This window comes from Pteropus alecto, unplaced genomic scaffold (assembly GCF_000325575.1).
Source record: "Pteropus alecto unplaced genomic scaffold, ASM32557v1 scaffold281, whole genome shotgun sequence".
Lineage (NCBI taxonomy): Eukaryota > Metazoa > Chordata > Mammalia > Chiroptera > Pteropodidae > Pteropus > Pteropus alecto.
The window spans coordinates 331,473-351,844 of NW_006431909.1; the positions used below are offsets into that span (position 1 = coordinate 331,473).

Here is a 20,372-nt window from a genome sequence, read left to right on the forward strand (position 1 = left end):
GGGAGAGGAAGGTCCTAGGCTATGGTTTTTTCTTTGGGTAATGCCTGATTTATTCTGTTGATGCCAAAGCTGTACAAACACAGGAGTAGAGTAAGAGCTAAGTAAACCATAGAGACTAAGGAGAAAAAAGTAGTTTAAGAAAATATCTTTTGACTAAAATCTTTCTAAATAATAATAAATGGAGGCAATTTTTAAATAGTGCACAAATATCTGGTACAGTTCTTTAGTAGATTTAGTATGTAACGCTCTTTGTAAAAAGGTAGTGGGAGAACTCTGTATTAGAAAGGACTGTTTCATTTAGATAAGTACATAATTCATGGTCATTTCTCCAAAAAGGCAAATAAAAGATACACAGTAAATGCTGTGGCATTTAATGCATTTAACACCTTTTACTCCCCCCCCACCTTTAATTCCTCTCTCCCCACTTCCACCCCTGACCTATGGATGTTGCTGTTTCCTCTTAAGAACTGGATCTCTGAAGGCGGGGCATCTCCTCCCACACACATGTAGTGTGCACCCAGGGCCTGGTGCACCTGGGGTATGGTCTGTGGCTCCACCTGGGATGTGAACCCAGGACCTTCTGTGTGTAAAGTAGATGTGCTAACCACTACACTATAGAGCCACCCCCAAGACCTTTTTTAAAAGCAGCTTTTAAAATCTCAAAATGCTATTATTGCTAATGTTCACCATTATTGAAGAAAACCTTTAATAACATCATTTATACCAAGTTACACTGAAAAGAGGAATTAAATAAAAAACATCTTCAGGAAGGGCTGGTTTACACAACAGAATTCTGTTCAGTCTGGCCTACTTTTCTCATACCATCCCATCCTCTCCACCTCTGTAAAAGAAATAAACAATAACTTGATGGGGGAAATCCCTTCACAATGCGTATCAAATCATCACATTGTACATTTTAAATATCTTACAAATTTTATTTGTTAATTACACCTCAACAAAGCTGGGGGGACCAAAAAGGTGGTTGTCAAAGCACCGAAGGGAATGAAATAGTCCACAGGTTAAAACTGAGAGTCGGGAGTTACCATTTAACTCTAATTGTAGAAATACTGGGAAGTTAAATGGTTTTCTTTTTTAAAATGAAATGATCAAAAACTTAATTTTTACTGCATATGCTGTTCCCATGGATATTTACATGATAGGAAATTTGACATTCCAGAAAACTTACCTAAAAAGACCAATTTTATGAAGTCTGTGCATGTATCCTTAGCTAAAAGTTCTTAAAATTTTCTAAACTCAGATGTTGCAAAATTATGTAAGAAATGTAAAGACAGACCATATAGTGTACACTATATCACATAAAAATAAACACATTTGGATTATACTGTCACTTTTAATTTTAATAAAATAGATAATTTCATACTACATAGAGAACAAGTCCATCCACTCATTGATAAAATTTTAGAAATATTTTCTATAAAAAGTTTAGTATTTCATTGGGAATGAATCCATTTGAGCAACATTTCTATAGGTACAGCATTCCCATCCTCACCCCCATTCTTAGAGAAAATTTAAAAATACAGAAAAGTACAAAAAATAAGACAAGATATCCATATACCACAATCCAGAACTATCCAATATTTTGATATATATATTTACTTAGTCTCTTTTGTGTTTAAGAGAAATGGATGTTTACATATAAAAATGAAATCCCCTTTATCCAATCCCCAGTCCACCCCTCCCACACTCATCCCTTCCCTTCTCCATTCTTCACAGGCAACCTCTATCAAGAATTTGGTCTGTATCCTTCCATTTCAAAATCATTTTAAAAACATACACACATATATGTATCCATTACTGATATATAGTACTGCATTTTGTGAGGCAAGTTTAATTCAAATTTACAAAAATGTCATGGTATTAGATGGGTCATACTACAACTTCATTTCTTCCCTCTTAACATTTTTGAGATCTTTCTCTGTAATACATGCAGACCTCATTTGTTACATTTTACAGATATACAATATCCCATCATAAACATTTCCCATTATATTCATGATGGGCATTTAAGTTGTTTCCAATTTATGGCTACTACAAATCATGCCACAGTAAATAGCCCGGTACATATTTCCTGAGCATACAAACTCAGAGTAAAATTGCTATTTTTCAATTCATTATAAGGAATGTTTCCTTACTCCCAAGGTCATAACCATTTTTAGTATATATCTTTTTCATATCCCTGTTTTTAATCCCCATGGATCTTACCTTTGTATATAGTTCATGGTCTCTTTTTTTTCCTTGGAGGACAAATTAGCTCCAAATCATTTTTAAAATAGTCCCATTTTCTTCTCACCTCCTGATGACATTTCTATCCTAAATTCTAATAAATGCATAGATGCTTCCAGAATCTCTTTTGTTCTAAATTAATACCACAAAAGTCTTTTCCTTTACAATACTTAAAACTTATTTTTCTTATTATATTGGTGACAATCTCCAGATCTATGCAGACAGCAATGATAGCAAACATGTTTCCCATTCCCAATTTAGTGGAAATGTGTCTAAGAGTTTCGGCATTACCTTTGCTGTAGGTTTTTTGTTGGGCACAGGATTTTTATAATACAATGTCTTTTTTTCTCTTCAGTATAATTTCTCTGGTGTCCAATAAGTTTTTAACTTTTGTGTCATTTGTGACTTTGCTTCAGAATTATTTCTGTCTTATGAGGTGTAAATTCCTCATGAATGCTTTTCAATTTTCAAGATATTCACAGAGTTTTTAATGAGTATGAATTTTCTGGTGTCTAATGTGATGTGACTTCTGGCTGAAAGCTTTCCCACATTCACTACATTGATACGGCTTCTTACCTGTGTGTATTCTCAAATGTAAAGCAAGGGTTGAGAATTGAGAGAAAGCTTTCCCACATTCATTACATCCATAGGGCTTCTCACCTGTATGGCTTCTCGCATGCACAGTAAGAGATGAACTCTGAGAGAAAGCTTTCCCACATACATTGCATTCATAAGGCTTATCACCTGAATGAATTCTCACATGTACAATAAGTGACGTTCGTTGAGAGAAGGCTTTTCCACATTCATTACATTCATAGGGTTTCTCTCCAGTGTGAATGTTTTGATGTTTTATGAGGTACTTCTTCTGGCCAAAAGCTGTTCCACATTCATTACATTTAAAGGGTTTCTCTCCAATATGAATTTTCTCATGCTCAGTAAGGTTTGATTTGCCACTGAAGGTTTTCCCACACTCCTTACATACAAAGGGCTTCTCTCCTGTATGAGTTCTCTGGTGTCTGATGAGGTTTGACTTCTGAATGAAAGCTTTCCCACAATCTTTACACTCAAAAGGTTTCTCTCCAGTGTGAATTTTCTGATGCGTAAGGAGGTTCTCCTTCTGGCTGAAGGATTTTCCACATTCATTACATTCAAAAAGCTTCTCTCCAGTATGGGTGTTCTGATGTTTAATGACATACTGCTTTTGGCTGAAGGCTTTTCCACATTCATTACATTCAAAAGGTTTCTCTCTATTATGAAAATGCTCATGCTCAGTGAGATTTGATTTGTGGCTGAAGACTTTCCCACATACCTTGCAGGCAAAGGGGTTTTCCCCGCTACAAATTTTCTGCTGACTGAGGTGTGACATCTGAATGGAAGCTTTCCCACATTCACAAGATTTTTCTCCGGTATGAATTTTTTAATGAATGAGGATTTACTTTTGGCTGAAGGTATTTCCACATTTCTTACATCTGAAGAACCTGTGAGTGACCTTTCGAAGGTAAAGTAAGGGATAAGGTTCGAGAGAAAACTTTATCATACTCAGTTCAAAGGTTTCTCTAAGTGTAAATTTTCTAATACTCAAGTTTTGTTACATTCACTGGTTTCTACCCAGTATAAATTTTCTTCTGCTCAGTAAGATTTGTCATCTAGCTAAAGGCTTTTCAATTTTCCTCAGAAGCACAGGGTTTCTCTCCAGCCTGATTTCTACATCTACTGAAGAGTGACACGTGAATGAAAGTTTTTCCACATTCAGTAAATTCATAGAGTTTCTAATCCAGTACAAATGCTGTTATCAGATGGGATTCAACTTTTTTTAACTGAAGGCATTTCCACACTGATTTACACTTAAAAGTTATTACCATAAAAGGTAAGCTGTGATAGGATTTTCAAACTAAAAACATTGATGATTCTTTCCTACACAATGTCCCTCATGATTAAGTAAGTCTAAACTGTTTCAAATTCTTTCTAGGTAAGGTGAAAAAGATATTGCCTTAAAAGATACAAAGTCTGAGATCAGAGAAAAGTATTTTTCCAATTTTCTTCTATTCACACCTTTTTTCTTCAGTCTTTACTTTACTGGAGGTGGATACAACTTGCCTCCCAAGTCTTCCTGCCTCTCTTATCTGCTCATCATCTTCTCAGGCTTCTTCTAAAATGGAGTACAAACAATCATCATTTAGAGGAGTTAAAGTATAAAGTGTTTAGAACTGTGGCTGGCAAATGGTAAATAAGCATTTAATAAATGTTAGCTTTATGTTATCATCATTATTTATGAATTTCCCATTACTAGCAAAAAAATTTCAGACTCTGATTGTTGGGATTAACTCTGCTAGCCCATTTCACAATATAAAAGCCGCCTCACAACCAATGTCTCCAACTAAATTTTGACAAGGAAACTGTTGTGGAGGGTATCTGGGTAGAAAATTAACATTCAAGGGTACACAAAGCTTAGATTATTCTTTCTCATTTCACAATTCAGCAACTGAGTGTAACAATGAGAAGTTAATAAGTAGGATAAAAAGATGACCACATAAAATTGAAAGTCTAACCTGTGATGCCTAAGAAAGGGAAAGGGATAATCAACAACTGCTTCCTCCCAAAACTCCACTAAATGACAAAAGGGAAAACACAAAACTCACGAAAGGGATATTATAGGAGACATCGGGATACACAGATATTAATTTTTTTTTTTTTTTATTTTTATAACGTAAAGCACAGGAAGATTTTCAACACAGAACTGGGGAAGTTCAAATAACGGAAGTACTGCAGAAGAGGATGCCAAGGTCAAGCAAGGCAATTTGTGCCACAAAATATCAAAAAGATTCAGAAGATGGAGGAAATCAAGTGCCTTAAAACAAAAATAAAGGACAGGAGTTGAAAAAAGATTACATAAGGTGCAGTTAGACCTCTACTTTCCTTGCCAAGACAAAGGACCACTCCCTTATATGAAATGGACGCTATTCTTTGCAGAAATTTAATCAGAGAAGCTCCAGACTCAGGGGACCCAACAAATGAGTTGACAGGGGAGAGGTGCTATACCGAAATCAATGTGATTAAATCTATATAAAATATAGTGAGAACTTTGGCACTATTCTACAGCTGAGGCAAAAAAAAAAAAAAAAAAAGCTGGCAACCAGGTATACAAACCTGATAATAGGATATGAAAGCATCCTTCTCTGGAAAATCTAAAAGGCCCATGATAAACCACATTAGGATGCCTCTCCAAGATAATACTTGTTGCTTGTATGCATTTCTTTTGCCAAAACAAAGGCTCTGGCCAAACCTAAGTTTCTAAGAGTAAGGCAGTATAACTCTTCTGCAAGGAGGAGACCCTTGGTCCATGAGGCCGTTTACTTTTTATGCACTGAAGCCTACCAGAAGACTAGGAGCACCCAAGCATATCATTCTTAAATATGACTGTGCAGCCAATACTCCACACACATTTGAGGAACCCCACTAACATGAAAGCACAATATCAAGAGAAAAAAGAAACTCTAAGGAAAAACAGGCAAAGAAAAGCAAACAAAAACAGAACTCTGAAACTAATCACAAATGATTATGAGAAAATGTTTTATCAGAGAAACGATAACAGGATTTTTAAAGCAAGAAACAGAAAGAAAAAGTTCCCTGAGAAATTAAGACTGGGGGTGGGGAAGGGGTAGAGAAGGTGAGGTAGATAACAGCCTCTTTATTGCAGAAAGACAATATATTGTTTTACCCTAAGAAACAGGAATGGCTCTTGTTTGGTCAATGAAATATAAGCACGAGTAATAAGTACCACTTCCTGGTAGAAGCTTTCAGATGACAAATTCAGAGGCTAAACCAAAGTAATATGTTTAACAACTAAGTAAAAAAAAAAAAAGTTCCAAAAAACAAAAGGAGAAAACTGATCAGAAGAAATAGTCAAAGAATAAAAAACTCATCTACATCATGAATCTCTAGACTCTTTAAAGGGCCCACTTGATACCTTGCACAATGAATAATAAATATATATATAGTAGTATACACATACACATATATTTCTCTTGTTCACCAATGAATGATAGGTGTCTCAAGGAAAAACACTTGGGCAAATCATTTAAGTTGTGAGTTACACTAGCCACTTTTTTCATGGGCACGATTAATTTGCTTTAAATAATAAATGACCACCTTACAAAATGATTATTCAGACTTGGGTATTGCTTGGTACTTTCTTCAGACAAAATGAAGACAATTCTTTAAAAGAAAAACTGACAGCACACACTGTCAATGATAAAATTTGAGTTTTCAAGCAAAAATTAAAATTCTGGAAAATCAGTATCCTCCATGAGATTGATAGTTTCTAAACTCTTAAAAGACCTTTCTAATGAGATTGGTAGTGCTGTTAACAAAATCTGATGTTTTGATATTATATAATGAGATATGTCAACATTTTAAAGATCTGCATAACTCAAATGACCAATGCATGATGTTACAAAATCCTGAATGGTTAAGAGATCCATTCAAAGTGTCAGACAAACAAAAAGTTTAAGACATGGATTTTAAGTAAAAGAATGAAAGTATCTGAAATAGTTTCAAATTCCGCATTGAGGCTAAGCTTGAAAAAATTACCACTGTCAAGTGTTGGTGGAGTACCAAAGAATATCCACAATTACCTGAAAAAGGTATTAAAATACTTCTTCTAACTACATCTGTATGAAGCCACAATTTTTTAATATATTTCAACCAAAACAGGTTACAACAACAGAAATGAGAATCCAACTGTCTTCTATTAAACCAGAATAAAGATATTTACACATGTGCAAAACAATGCCAGTCTTCTAACTTCTTTTATTTTGGAAAACTTATTTTTATTAAGAAATAAAAGTGATTTAAGTTTACATGTAATGGGATTATTATTTGTGTTAAACAAATTAATGTATATTTTTTAAAGTTTCTCAATTTTACTTCTAAATAAGGTAAATTATCACTAAAGTCCACATATACCAAAGCTCTTTGGGGGTCCTCAAGTTTTAAGAATATAAAGATTACTGCTAATGGGTATCGGAGTTTCCTTTAGTGGTGATGAAAATGTTCTGAAATAGCGGTGATGGCTGCACAACTTCGTGAATATACTAAAAATCACTGAATTGTACATCTTAAAAAGATGAATTTTATGTTGTGTGATTCATATCTCAAAGCTGTTATTTAAAAAAAAAAAAAAAAAAAAGAATGTAAAGAGACCAAAAAGTTTGAGAAGTGCTACTCAAAACACTTACCATTATTCATTCAACAAATACCTTTTCTTCTACTTAATATGTGCCTGGCACAGTTCTAAGCTCTACGGATAAACAGCATTGGACAAAATTGACAGAATTCTCTGCCTTCAACAAGTTTACATTCTAGTGGACAGAGAACAAATAAATAAATGAGATGAGTTGTTAAAAAGTTAAAACTACTAAGGGAAAAAATTACGAAAGGGGTAAGGAGTTTCAATTTTAGATAGAGAGCCCTCTGAGAAGGCAAGATTCAAGACATGAAGGAAGAGAGTGATCCTTACAGATTATCTGGAGAAAGAGTATTCTAAGCAGAAATTAAACAAGTTCACAAACCCTGAGGAAGAGCTTGCCAAGCATGTTAAATGTGCAACCAAGGAGTCACATTTTATGTACATCACATTCATGTCTTTCTTTGACTTAGCCGGATCTCTTCTATATTTTAACTTTAGAATCTATAAAATTTCCTAGAAGCAGGTCCAGTAACATGCTCCTAAAAAAACTTCTCCAATCTTGTCTTTTACTTATAAACATCATTGCCTGAACTCCTAATCACAATCAGATTCACTTTTCTAAAATAAGTGTTTCATATACTTGTAAACCCAAATTTGTATGTAGCTAAGTCTTAACATCTTAACTATAGCTTGGGATGCTGGACTGCATTAATGGCTCTATTCTTTTCCTTGAATGGCTGAGAATAAATATTTTTTAAATATGAGGGGCAATATCAAGGCAGGGAGGAAGGAGGGAAAGAAAGGTTAGACTACAAAAACAAAAAAGACAACCAAATCCAAAGTTTAAACTTCGACTGCATTCTGGCATTTTAAAAAAATGTTACAGAAGGTATTGGGAAATAATTTGGGAAATAGTGACTGAATATTACATAATTTAGGACATTATGGCTAACTGTTTAAGGTACGCTAATAGTATTTTGGTTATGCCATTATTTTTAGAAAATGCATACTTAATTTTTTAGGAGTGAAGTGTCATGGTGTTGCAGCACACATAATACGCATGCATAAGGATACAGACACATAAAAAAACAAATGTGGTAAAATATTAATTATTGACTCTATGTGATGGGCATATAAAAGATCACTGTACTCTTCAATGTTAATCTTTGAAAATATTCATAATATAAAAAAATTGAAAAATTAACAAATCCTTCCACAACAATTCATACATTATTTAAAAAGTACCTCATATGTAATCAAAACTGGAGACAGTAGGGCCTTCCTTTCAACAGGTTCATAATATAGACTCAACATATCAAAATATAAAAATATAAGTATTAACTAGAGTCTTCTGAACTTCTATGGAAAATGTTAAGTAGCATGAACAATCAGATGAGAAATCAATAAAAGAAGTAACAGGTTTAAATGTTCAGTAGCACCTGAATAGATAGGGCATTTCTTGGTTAGTTTGAAGTTTATCTCTTTAAAGGCTTGAGTAACCATATCACATGAGAAAAGAAATAATCAACATAATCTAAAATTGTTTTGAAGTGATCTCTGGACCTGAAAATAATGAGCTGAAATTTCTAATATGGATAGGATATTAATGATTTCATTGTCTGACAAAATGAGAATGAAGTCAGTCAGACAGCTGTTTATCCTGTAAAGAGATAAAATGATGGCGAGCAAGATGAAAAGGCTGGAGCTGCCAAACTGAAAATATTATAAAGAGTTACTTATTATTTCAGAATGAATGGGTCTTTTCTAGGAATTAATTTATAAAAGGAAGGAGGAAAGGCAGAATATAGTGTTCTAGGAGCCACCTCCAGTAAGAGGATAGAAGAAAAAAGAAATAAAAGCAAAAGATGAGGAAACACTTAGAAAGAAAAAGCAACACCTCAGGTCATTAAAGCATCAATAAAGCAGAAGTAGGAGAGAATTCTTAGAGGGGTGACAAACATAAATAGATACTTCCTTCTAAAATAGTTTAATAAAGACATTTCTGTCCACTTTTCATGTCTTTGAAGGAAAAAAGAGGAACCAAAAAAAAAAAAAGAAAAAAAAAAACTAAACTGTTGGTAAGAGTAGGAATTAGCTATAATTCTAACGTCTTATGAAAAAGGATGTGAGTAGGCAGTGTCACTGCTATTTTTAAAAGAGCTCTCATGCACAATGCTCTCCAAAAACATAAGGCCCAGCCTCAAGGGTCAAATCACCATCTCTCTGTTTGTAACAACAGAATCCAAGTATGTTGGTTGAATACAGGAGGTATGGTGGGCCCACTGGCATCCCTGAAGAGTAGGAAAAGTACAGGTAGGAAAAAAAATGGTAGGCAGGGAAATGTAGAAACACCATCATTTTATAAAACAGCTTGAAGGTATAGCAAAGCAGAAATGGTCACAACTTTCCATTTCCCTAAATTCCTGACTTGTATATCCAACTGCCTATCTGACTTAGGTGATCAGTAGACATGTCTCAATTAACAATTCCAAAAGAAAACTCTTGTTCTATCTCCAAACTTCCTAAAGTATTCCTCTCTCAGTAAATAACTCAGTCTATTTTAGTTAAAACCTTGGAATCATCAAGGACTCTTCTCTCATAACCGACATATATATAATCAATCTATCACCCAATCCTTAAGAATCTGACTGGTCTCTAGCTTAACTACTATTTTCTTATCTAGATTACTGCAATAGCCTCCAACTAATCTCCTAGTCTTGCCCCCAGCCCATACCTTATTTTCTATACTGCAGCAGAAATGTAATTCTGATCTTATCACTCTTCTGCTCAAAACTCTTTGATGGTCTCCCAAATCACTGAGATCAAAGGCCTAAGTCTATGATTTGGCCTGTTATCTAACCAAACATACTCTTACTCCCTTTTGCTCACTCACCCTGCTCCAGCCCACTGCCCTGAGCACTATTTCTAGACCAGCAAGCTCAACCTTAGAGTTTTTAACACTTTTTGTTTCTTCTGGCTGAATACTCTTCCACTAAATACCAAATGCCCTGCTCTCACACTCTAGATCTTTTTACAAATGTCACCCTCTTACTGACCTTTCCCTGACCAACTGGCCCTCCAAATGCCATTTCTCCTTTATTTTTCTCCTTAATTCACTACCATCTTATAGAATATATTTTTTACTTATTTATTCAAAGTTGTCTTCCCAAACTGGAATACAGGACTCAGGAGGGAGGAATTTTTGACTGCTCTGATCACTGACATTTCTCTAGTATCTGAAATAGTGCCTAATACATATCATTCACTAAGTACTTGTTGAATATATGAATATACCACATTGGTAGAAATGTAAATTGGTTTACTTCTTTTGAGAACAATGTGCTTATTTCTATCAAATCTATAAACATAACTTTGACCCAGTATTTCCACTAAAGAGTAAATTATTACCTAGTTGTATCTGCATATTTCTGCAAAGCAATATAAACAAGTAAATGCACTTGTGTCCTCAATAGCATAAGCCTGGAAACAACCTAAATGGCTATTAATAGGAAACAGGTTAAATAAATTATATAGATAATCTCTCCAAGAAAAAAAAACTACATACACAATAGAATACATACAACCATTATTTATATGAAAAGGAAAACAGAAGACTTTTATATATTCATATTTGCAGCAAATATATAACATATGCTGGCTCATTCACAGATTGCCTTGAGGAGGACAGATGTGACTCATAAAAGTAACTGCATTTTGAAAAAGTGTAGGACTGAGGCTTAGAGGTAAGAAAAGGCTTTTTCATTCTTTATTGTTCAAAATTTTTTACAAGTTCAAGTATTATATTAAAAAAATACAGATACATACATTCTCTCTCTTTCTCTCACACTCACATACACACATGCCCACATAACAGAAAGGCAGAACTGATTTCTAAGGCAACAACTGAAAGAGGTATACAGAGGAGGAAGAGAGGGAAGCAGAGTTTATTGATGTATAATGGGGGAGGTGAATAAGAAGACAACAGGAAGTATCATCATAGATGTAAAATATAATTCTGAGGCATTTAACCACTGAAAGAATGAGAAAGCGCAAAATAATAAAAAGAAACCTGTCAGACAATATGTAAAGACTTAAAACCAGTAAAAGACAATACATAAGGAAAGAGTCTATACACATCGCGGGATATGAGACTGAGGGTAACAATGAAAGAGAGAACGATCACACAGACAGTACAAAGAAATACGAATGTGGACATCCAGATTAGAGATAAGAGGGGCACCTGGTCCTCTACAACCTAATTAAAGAAGCAGGGTACTGAAACCAAAAAAATGATGACTAGAAATGTCACTCAAATATCTTAAGAATTCATACCAAGTGATATTCCAAGAATACAGCCTACAAGAAAACATCCTTAAAAACCTTTCAGAGGTATCAATACTGACTGAACAACTGTAACTTGTCTGGTTATCATTCACTCACCTGGACAATTTCTTCTCCACTTCCTTCTCCACCATCCAGTTTGTCTTCTTGCTCCAACAGAGGATCACATACAGTTTAGTCAGTCTACAACCTGTTACTGGGGAAATGACACAGCACTAGAATGTTAATGCTGGGGCCAAAGTACCCTCCGAAAACTCAGGCTGAGCCCTGGGGCCTCAGGACCTTCTGAAGGATGAGGAAGGTGCAGTTTCCAGGGGTGCACAAGGAAGCGGCCCTATGAAAAAGAACAAAGTAATGACCTTTTGCCTTAAAAATTAAAGTACAATTATATGAGCAGAGAGACTAAGACTATTTGAATCCTGAATATCAAAGCAATATTCATCAAACCATTTAAGCCTCCACACATCTTGAAATCGGGGGGGGGGAGGAATTCACTTTCAGAATTTTAGTTACATAAGAAAGATGTTCATACTTTACCTGACTAGTTGCTACTGTTCTCTGGCACCACACTCCTGCATAGATTCCTGAGGGGATTTTAACTGTAGCCCTTATTCCTGGATGAATTCAATACTCTCATCTATAACTGTAACAACACATGCCTATTGGAATTAAGCTAAATGTGTAGGAAGTTGTTCTAACAGTCAGGAATAAAAACTCAAAAAAGTTTTCCTGGAATCCTAATATTTACTTTGTTTAAATTAAACTCTAAGGAAAACTACATATTGGAAATGTCCTGTATATACATGTTCTTCCATTCACTCAAAAAAACATTTTTAAGAACATTATTAGGACAAATGACAACATCTGAATGTGGACCGGATTAAATAATAGCAATTTTCTGAGTTTAACTACTATACTGTGGTTGTAGAAAAACAAAATGTAAATGATTGGTGAATTTGGGTAAAAGGTATAATGAGACTTCTCTGTACTATTCCAACTTTTCTATAATGTTGAAATCATATTTAAAAAGCCAAATTCTATAAAAAAGCTTAAATTACTATTTACATACACACTATGTATACTATGTTGAAAGAGCTTTGTCACCAATTTGTACTGTGGTGTGGCAGAGATGGAAGGCTTAATGTACACAGTGATGTACACAGAGAGAAACAAGAGAGGGTGAGTTGGCTAAAGACAATCTGTGAGAGGAAGGAGATCAAGTTTGATATTCTGGATAGTGTCAGGTTTCTGAGGAACACATAAGCAGATAGATCCATTTTTGCATATGTAGTTGAGCTCAGAATAGGCCTAGAATCAAAATGGGTATATGTCAGTTGTCAGAATATCCTGCTGCTCAAGGAACAGATGGAATGTAACTGTGATTGCTTACAGAGAATATAGACAATCTGTGAAGAAGATGGTCAAGGACAAACAGAATCCTAGGAACACTGATAATCAAGGAGGCAAGAAAAAGGATCACAGGAGCATTGTGGCTGCTTAGTTTTAAATCTTTCAAATACTTCTCCTTTTTGAAAACCATAGAAAACATCAAGAATAACGGGAAAAAGACCTGAAAACCCATATCCAAAAAGATACTTGCATACCGATGTTCATAGCAGCATTATTCACAATGGCCAGGACATGGAAGCAACGGAAGTGTCCTACAATAGATGACTGGATAAAGAAGCTGTGGTACGTATATAAAACGGAATATTACTCAGCCATAAGAAGAGATGAAATACTGCCATTTGTGACAACATGGATGGACCTTGAAATAATCATGCTAAATGAAATAAGCCAGACAGAAAAAGTTGAAAATCACATGATATCACTTTTATGTGGGATATAAACCTAAAAGCAACAAATGAGCCAGACAAACGATCAGAGACTCATGGACATGGACTATAGGTTAGTGGTTACCAGAGGACTATAGACTAGTGCTTACTAGTGGGGTGGGAGCGGGGAGGGAGATAAGGGCTGTCAGCATAGTTGTGTTACAAGATTGATTGTTTATGTCAGCTGTTGTAATTAATCTCCTTTCCTGACACCTAACGCATTTATAGATACAGCCCAGGGCTCCTAATGGTCATCATTATTAATGAAAAAGTTAAACCAAAAATGAAAAGTGCCTTGACACTTTAGGAAAAACAAGCCCTTAACCCTGACTCCCAGAAAGAAATTAGAACAAAGTAAAAAGAAAGAAAGGAAAGGAAAGGGAAGGGAAGGGAAGGGAAGGAAAGAGGGAGGGAGGGAGGGAGGGAGGAAAGGAAGGAAGGAAGGAAGGAAGGAAGGACGGACGGACGGACGGACGGACGGAAGGAAGGATGGATAACGGGGAAATAACACCAACTGGCCGATCCATAACCCTACCTCTTTAATGAAACTAGTAGAGAGAATACATGTTAACTCTAAATTATATGTAAATGTGGCCTAAAACACCCAAAATAACAGAGGTGGTACATGAACCACAATAGTGTGATACATGTAGCAAGAAAAACTAGACAATGGTGAGAAGTCCTTGACATTACAGATCTCAGAAATAACTAGCAAATATTCATTCTCAGAATGAGGGATTTACCCTGAGTAAGAACTGTTGTAACTGAGTCTAATAATGAACAACAAAACTAGGGACAAAAAAACTTCCAAATTCCATGCACCTCTGCCGAAGGCAGGCCCAAAACAGGGAGGCTTAAAAAGGAAGTTGCAAAGAAGCCTAGAAAATACTGGAAATGCTGAGGAGGATTCTATTCAAAGTTCAAAAATCTGCAGCTAATATTCCCTTACAGAATGAGTAGGCCTCACCTTAAGAGGAAATTGATGAAAGCAAAAACAAGACTAAACAGAAAAGGACTGCAGGAGTAAGCAGAAAGAGCAGGCTTAAAAAGTACAATAAGTCATCAATAGGTTTTATGACTTTAAGTGAAACAATGCATCATGAAACCAATTTTACCACTGACTAATCAACATAAACAAGAGGTTCAGTTCCTATGGCATTTCATCAACATTATAACAAAAGGACACTGAAAGAAATGACATTATTCTAGGACCTGCTGTACACGGGAGTGGGGCATCCTCAGATTTAGCAACTTCTAATACTGAATACATCATCCTAAAAAGCAAGTACTATGAAGAATTACAGGAAACAGAGTTGGAGATAGAAGTTGGCCTCAACCACATTAGGGTCACCAAGCCAGGGAAGGTGCACAAGTCCCTTACTTTAAAAACTAAAAGAGGCACGAGTTTTGAAGCATAGAATGCTACTATGCCTCCTCTTTCCTGGTACTTGTCTAGGACAATCTATCTCATACAAACATGAGTAATACAAAATAATCTGTGTCCATATAAGGATACTCTAAGAAACAGTGAAAATGAACAGCATAATTTAACTTATATGAAAAATAAATTCATCTGAAAGATACTGCCACAAAACACATAAAAAAGTAACAACATCAACAAAATGAGATTTTTAAAAGACACAAAATTTTAAGAAACAAGCAAAGCTACAAAAAGAACACAAAAGATAAAGAGAAGAACTGAGTAAAGAAAAAGGAGGGAAAAGAAAAAACAGAATAGGAATGGACATCTTACTGGTTATCTTATTTTTGTTGTTTGATTTTTTTTGTTTAAAGACTGCAGAATCAGAATTTGGAGACCTTTTTGTTTCCGTGGTTAATGTGATCTTTCCTGGTTGTTGCATCTGAGGCACAGCAGTGGCCTCAGCCTTAAACTTTTTGTTTCTACTCACATCTCCAGAGACCCAGGCAGCATGAGTAATCTATATCTATACAGGTAATCATAATCTATATCCGACCACAAAAGCCAGCATCTTATTTAATGTGAAAACATTGGAGACATTCCTGTTAAATTCCAAATAAAGATAGGATGCTCACTGCCTAATTATAATTTAATTATAAACAATTGCTCAGTAAGTTAAGCAGGGAAACAAACTAATTTATAGACATCAACAAGCTTCATATATAACACGACTCCATTCACAATATCAAGTATCTAGAAGTAAACTTAGTAAAAAGTGCCTAAAACCTATATGAAGTAAATTTGAAAACACTCCTGAGGGCCCAAAAGGAAGTTGTACATGGGTAGGAGTAATCATGTACATAGATAGGAATATTTAACATCATAAAGATCTAATGTCCTTTTCCCCTGTTATTTTATAAGTTTAATAAAATACCAATAAAAATGAGGTTTTCTTTTCCCAGAACTAGACTAGTTGATTCCAAAGTTTACACAGAGAAACAAATACGCAAAAATAGCTAGAAAACTGTAAAAGCCAAATGATAAAAGACTAGCTATGATAATGAAAAAAATTATAAAGCCTCAATAATAAAGAGATAAATATTGGTACACGAATATAGACTAGAAGATAGAAAACAGTATAAAGTTCGGAAACAGACCTAATACATATGAGAATTTATTATACGATCAAAATGGAATCTTCAAATAGTAAAGCTAAGACAGTTTAATAAATGCTGTTCAAAGAACTGGATAGCTAATAAAAAAAGATTAACCTGGATACACACCTAATATCCTATACCAGGATAAACTCTAAATAGATTAAAAATATAAATATGAAAAAAATAATAAATATGATAAATAAAACTCTATAAAAATTATTCCAATTAAGATTGGAAACAATCCAAATGTCCAACAACAGAACATCCAACAGTTCAATCTACAGTACATGCACACTATAGCATCTTACATATTCAGCAGTTAAAAAAAAGATGATTAAGAAAGGAGATCTCCAGGACATATTGTTAAAGTGAAGAAAGGAAGGAATTTATGTAAGGAGGGTAGGAGATAGGAGGGAAGAATAAACATATATTAGTGGCCCAACAAACAAAAAAAATCCCCTTGATAAACAAGAAACAAACAAGAAAATATACTTGAGACAAAGAATGTGATGGGGAACGGAGTAGAATGAGATGAGATGTCTCTGAAATGCATTTTTTGGTTAATCAGAATTGGATTACTTACTTTTCTAAATAATCAAATTCATTTTTTTTAAAAGCAGTCCTTGAACTTGAAGACAAACTGAAACGAACCCAACTGTACATTAACTTGGTAACGTAATTCCTCAAAGAAAGTATTTCAAATGACTTAAGAACAGAGAACTCTGATTACACATCTTGAGTGGTATGCTTTCTATGGACAAAAATAGCTACAAAGAAATTTTTCACATGATACAGCGTGTGTATGGTTACTATTAACCCCTCCCATTTAGAGAAAAAAGTGCAGCTTCCTGCCAGCTTTAACGTCATGCAGAAATGCTGATTTCTAGGATTTGACATTTTCAGCAATTGAGAATTACTATATTTTGTAAATGGAAATACCACTACTAAAAACAGAATGCTGTAAATAGAAGGATGTCATTTGTTTCCAAAGACTATCGATATACTAGAGCAATATGAAATAATAATAGAAATGAGATACTTCATGGCAATCTTTGGGGTAAGGTTAGGGTTGTAATCCACAAGTTATCTCAGAGCCTCTGGTGAGTATTTTAGGGGCAAATAGGAAATGAGTTGGTATCAGTATTGTTATTCTGAAACCATTTTCTTTACATTGTAGGACAAAGCAAAGAAAATAAGTACTTATATTAACTGGTTTCAAAATGTATACTATGAAATACAGTTAGGAGCTAATTATTATACTGCAGTATTTATATTGAATTAGAAATACTAATATGAACTTATGGTTTTTAAAAATAGATTTTCTATGTCACTGAAATGGCCTTGAAATAATGTTACCCCTGCAGCAATGAAAATATCCAGCATCCAGATCTTGGTCACTAACATGATTCTCCAACAAAAGGAGACATGGCCATTTCCAAGTCTGGGAGGGAAGGTACAAGGTGGGCCTAGAGTGCAAGCAAGCTCTCAAAAGTTAAATGCTGGCATGTCAAAATGAGACAGGAGGCAGCATGAAGGAGCGTCCCTGAGCTAAAACTGTGATAGTGTAAGTGTCACAAAGTAAACTAGCTGCTATTATTAGAACACAACTTTAAAATGATGCTTACAGAAGAAAAAGCCAGGAAAATTTTGACATGATTTGAGGTAGTAATCAAATAAATGTAAGAGGAATGAAGAAACTAAAAAATCATCACTTTGCAACACCTGAAGAAATTATTGATTCAGCCAAGAATTATTTATTGATGCTAAACCATCTATTAAATGACTGAAGGGGAATGGACATTTTTATGATACCAAACTAAAACCATACACATTACAAGTTGGTCACAAGAAGGGGAAAAATATAATCATTAATGGTAGACCAATCATATAGTATGTCTCTCCTGATATTATGCAATTTGAAGATCACCTCCTACATATTCTGGCCAAAAAAAGGGTCACAATTGGGGTTTTTGAAAAAATATCAGAGGTTCTGAAATTGGAACCATGAAAAGTAACTACCATAGAAAACAAAGAACAAACTTAATGACGGCAGTGGTGATGAGTTTCTAAGATCAACGTAACTTAAACGCAGAAAGCTAATCTCCTCACTCTAGTTATAAAAAGAAATGTCCTCCCTAAAAAATGTTTTAAAATATAAATGAGAACATCTATACATGTGAATCTTTCAGAAATTTCCACCAGGAACAGTACAAATGCCTGTACTTGTTCTAATGAAGTGTTACTTTGCAATTAGTAATAACATCACTATTTAACATTTACCCAGTACTTACTACATACGAGGCACTATTCCTTAGAACTTAGAACTCCACGATCTGCACAATCAACCTGTGAATCAAATACTATTATTTTTTCTACATTACTAGATGAGAAACTGAAGCACAAGGTTTAATACCTGCCTAAGGTCACTTAGTTACAAAGTGACAGAGGAATGAGTTAACAGAAGCAGTCTGGCTCCATGGACTATTTCCTCCTTAAAAACAAAAAACAAAAAACAAAAAACCTTTAATTTTTGAATACATACTTTAACCTTTTAATATGAACAAAATTCAAAGAGCAACCTTGTGATTGTTATCATTTCCTGCAAATGCAGGTACATTTGTAGGATTAATTTCCAAATGGAAATAGATGGGTCAAAAAGAAAATACTTTTGTAGTTATTATAGATATTGCCAAATTGCCCTTCTTAGGCCAGTTTCATGCTAATACTAACACTAAACTAATTTGTGAGGATTTATATTTTAAACATGTTACCCTTGGGCTTCCCACCTACCCACACCGCAACTATTTTTCTTTTTCAGTTTTACTGGCTCTTCTTGTTTGTCTATTTTTCCACATGAAGTGTGGAATCAGCTTATCTAGTTGCAAAAGAAAATAAAAAAAAACTATATACTTTAAGATCTCATTAAATTAATAAATTTACTTAGGTTTGCACACACTTCTTTATGACCATCTTCCTACTACTTGGTATATCTATTCTCATGTTATGTCTCTCAGTAGTATTAAAATTACTAATAGTTCTTCCTATTTCTTAATTTTTTCCTCAATATTATATTTTATTGCTCTTATAAATAGTGGTTTTTGTCTGTCTTCTAACTATTGTTTGTCTATTTGAAGGCTACTGATTTGTACATATTAATTTGGTACCCAATAACTAACTTATTATATAAAATTATGTGAAGGATGACTGTGGGTGAATTCCTTAGAAAAAGCATCTTTGCAAAGAGAATTTTCTTCATTACTTCACAAAATCCGTACAATCTGAGAACACCTCGATTCATTTAGGAATTAGGACACCTAGAACGTAGTCCAGACTGATGGATAAACAGTCCAGCAACTAAGCTTTGTTCAAAGAACGAATATAATTGTGCCTAACCTATGACCAAAAACCCCTAACTCCCTAATTCTGGGCTTTCTGCACTATATGGACACTGCTTCTCAAAGTATAACGCTGATATTTAGTCTAGGATTTAACAGCAGCCCTATTTAATTATCTAAAAGATCTGGGGATTTGCGACTGGATGAAGCAGGCTGACTCAAACAAAAAGTTCCTTTGAAAAATTCTGGGTTGTTTAAAGAAAAATGAAATCATGGTAATATACATTCTACCCCAGTTTTTAAAAATACGTTTTTATATAAAATTCCATCTTTAAACTATTTACCACTTAGCTTTCTGCCCCTCTTCAAATCTTCAAGTAAAACAGATGCTCCAGGAAGATGGCACCGTTAGCATCAGCACTTTCGACAAGAAAAGTGCGGCTCAAATGTTATTACTTCAATGCTGGTCTCGTATAGCTACCTCTCAAATGCACCATACACAATCCTGCACCCAGTTTCTCCACTCAATAACCTCAAATATCCGGTCAAACGCGGTCAAACTCAGGGTCACACACGCTCGAACCCTCCTCAGAGGCCCCCAGCCCCACCCCGCACGTAGGCCAAAAGCTCTTAAACCCACTCCCCTCCCGCGTGCCGCACTCCTTTTAACCCGGAACCCTCCCCCTCAACCTCCCGGACCCGACCGGCCCAAGACGCCCACATCCCACCTCCTACTTTCGCGCCACGTGGACCCAGGGGCCGGACTGACCCACGGACAAAGACCAAAATGTCCACTCGGTGCGCTGCGCCTGCGCACTCCGAGGGCTATTGAGAACTCCCACAAGCCCCTGC

The 20,372-nt window shown here is 35.0% G+C and overlaps 1 protein-coding gene and 1 long non-coding RNA gene across 5 annotated transcripts in view; one reads left to right on the forward strand and one right to left on the reverse strand.

Moving 5' to 3' along the window:
- Positions 1–7,103, forward strand: part of LOC107196547 — a 38,483-nt gene extending 31,380 nt beyond the window's left edge. The window contains exon 3 of the long non-coding RNA XR_001517979.2: positions 4,958–7,103. This is a non-coding gene — a long non-coding RNA (uncharacterized LOC107196547). The remainder of the gene's footprint in view (positions 1–4,957) is intronic.
- On the reverse strand, positions 1,332–20,349 carry ZNF146 (zinc finger protein 146). 4 transcript variants are annotated; one of them, XM_025040552.1, is made up of 4 exons: positions 20,249–20,296; positions 18,477–18,531; positions 11,873–12,107; positions 1,332–4,393 (listed from the first exon to the last, which is right to left on the reverse strand). In XM_025040552.1, the coding sequence occupies exon 4, from the start codon at positions 3,608–3,610 to the stop codon at positions 2,732–2,734; it is 879 nt and encodes a 292-aa protein (XP_024896320.1). In that variant the 5' UTR covers positions 3,611–4,393; positions 11,873–12,107; positions 18,477–18,531; positions 20,249–20,296; the 3' UTR covers positions 1,332–2,731. The 4 variants fall into 4 exon arrangements, with proteins under 4 accessions (XP_024896320.1, XP_015454128.1, XP_015454141.1 ...); XM_015598642.2 differs by lacking the exons at positions 18,477–18,531; positions 20,249–20,296 and adding an exon at positions 19,865–20,132; XM_015598655.2 differs by lacking the exon at positions 18,477–18,531 and having other exon boundaries at positions 1,413–4,393; positions 11,873–11,969; positions 20,249–20,349.
- Between the last annotated feature and the right edge of the window lie 23 nt (positions 20,350–20,372).

Excerpts from the sequence above, each read along its gene's own strand:
- ZNF146 (XM_025040552.1), bottom strand. The coding sequence starts at position 3,610 with ATGTCACACCTCAGTCAGCAGAAAATTTGTAGCGGGGAAAACCCCTTT.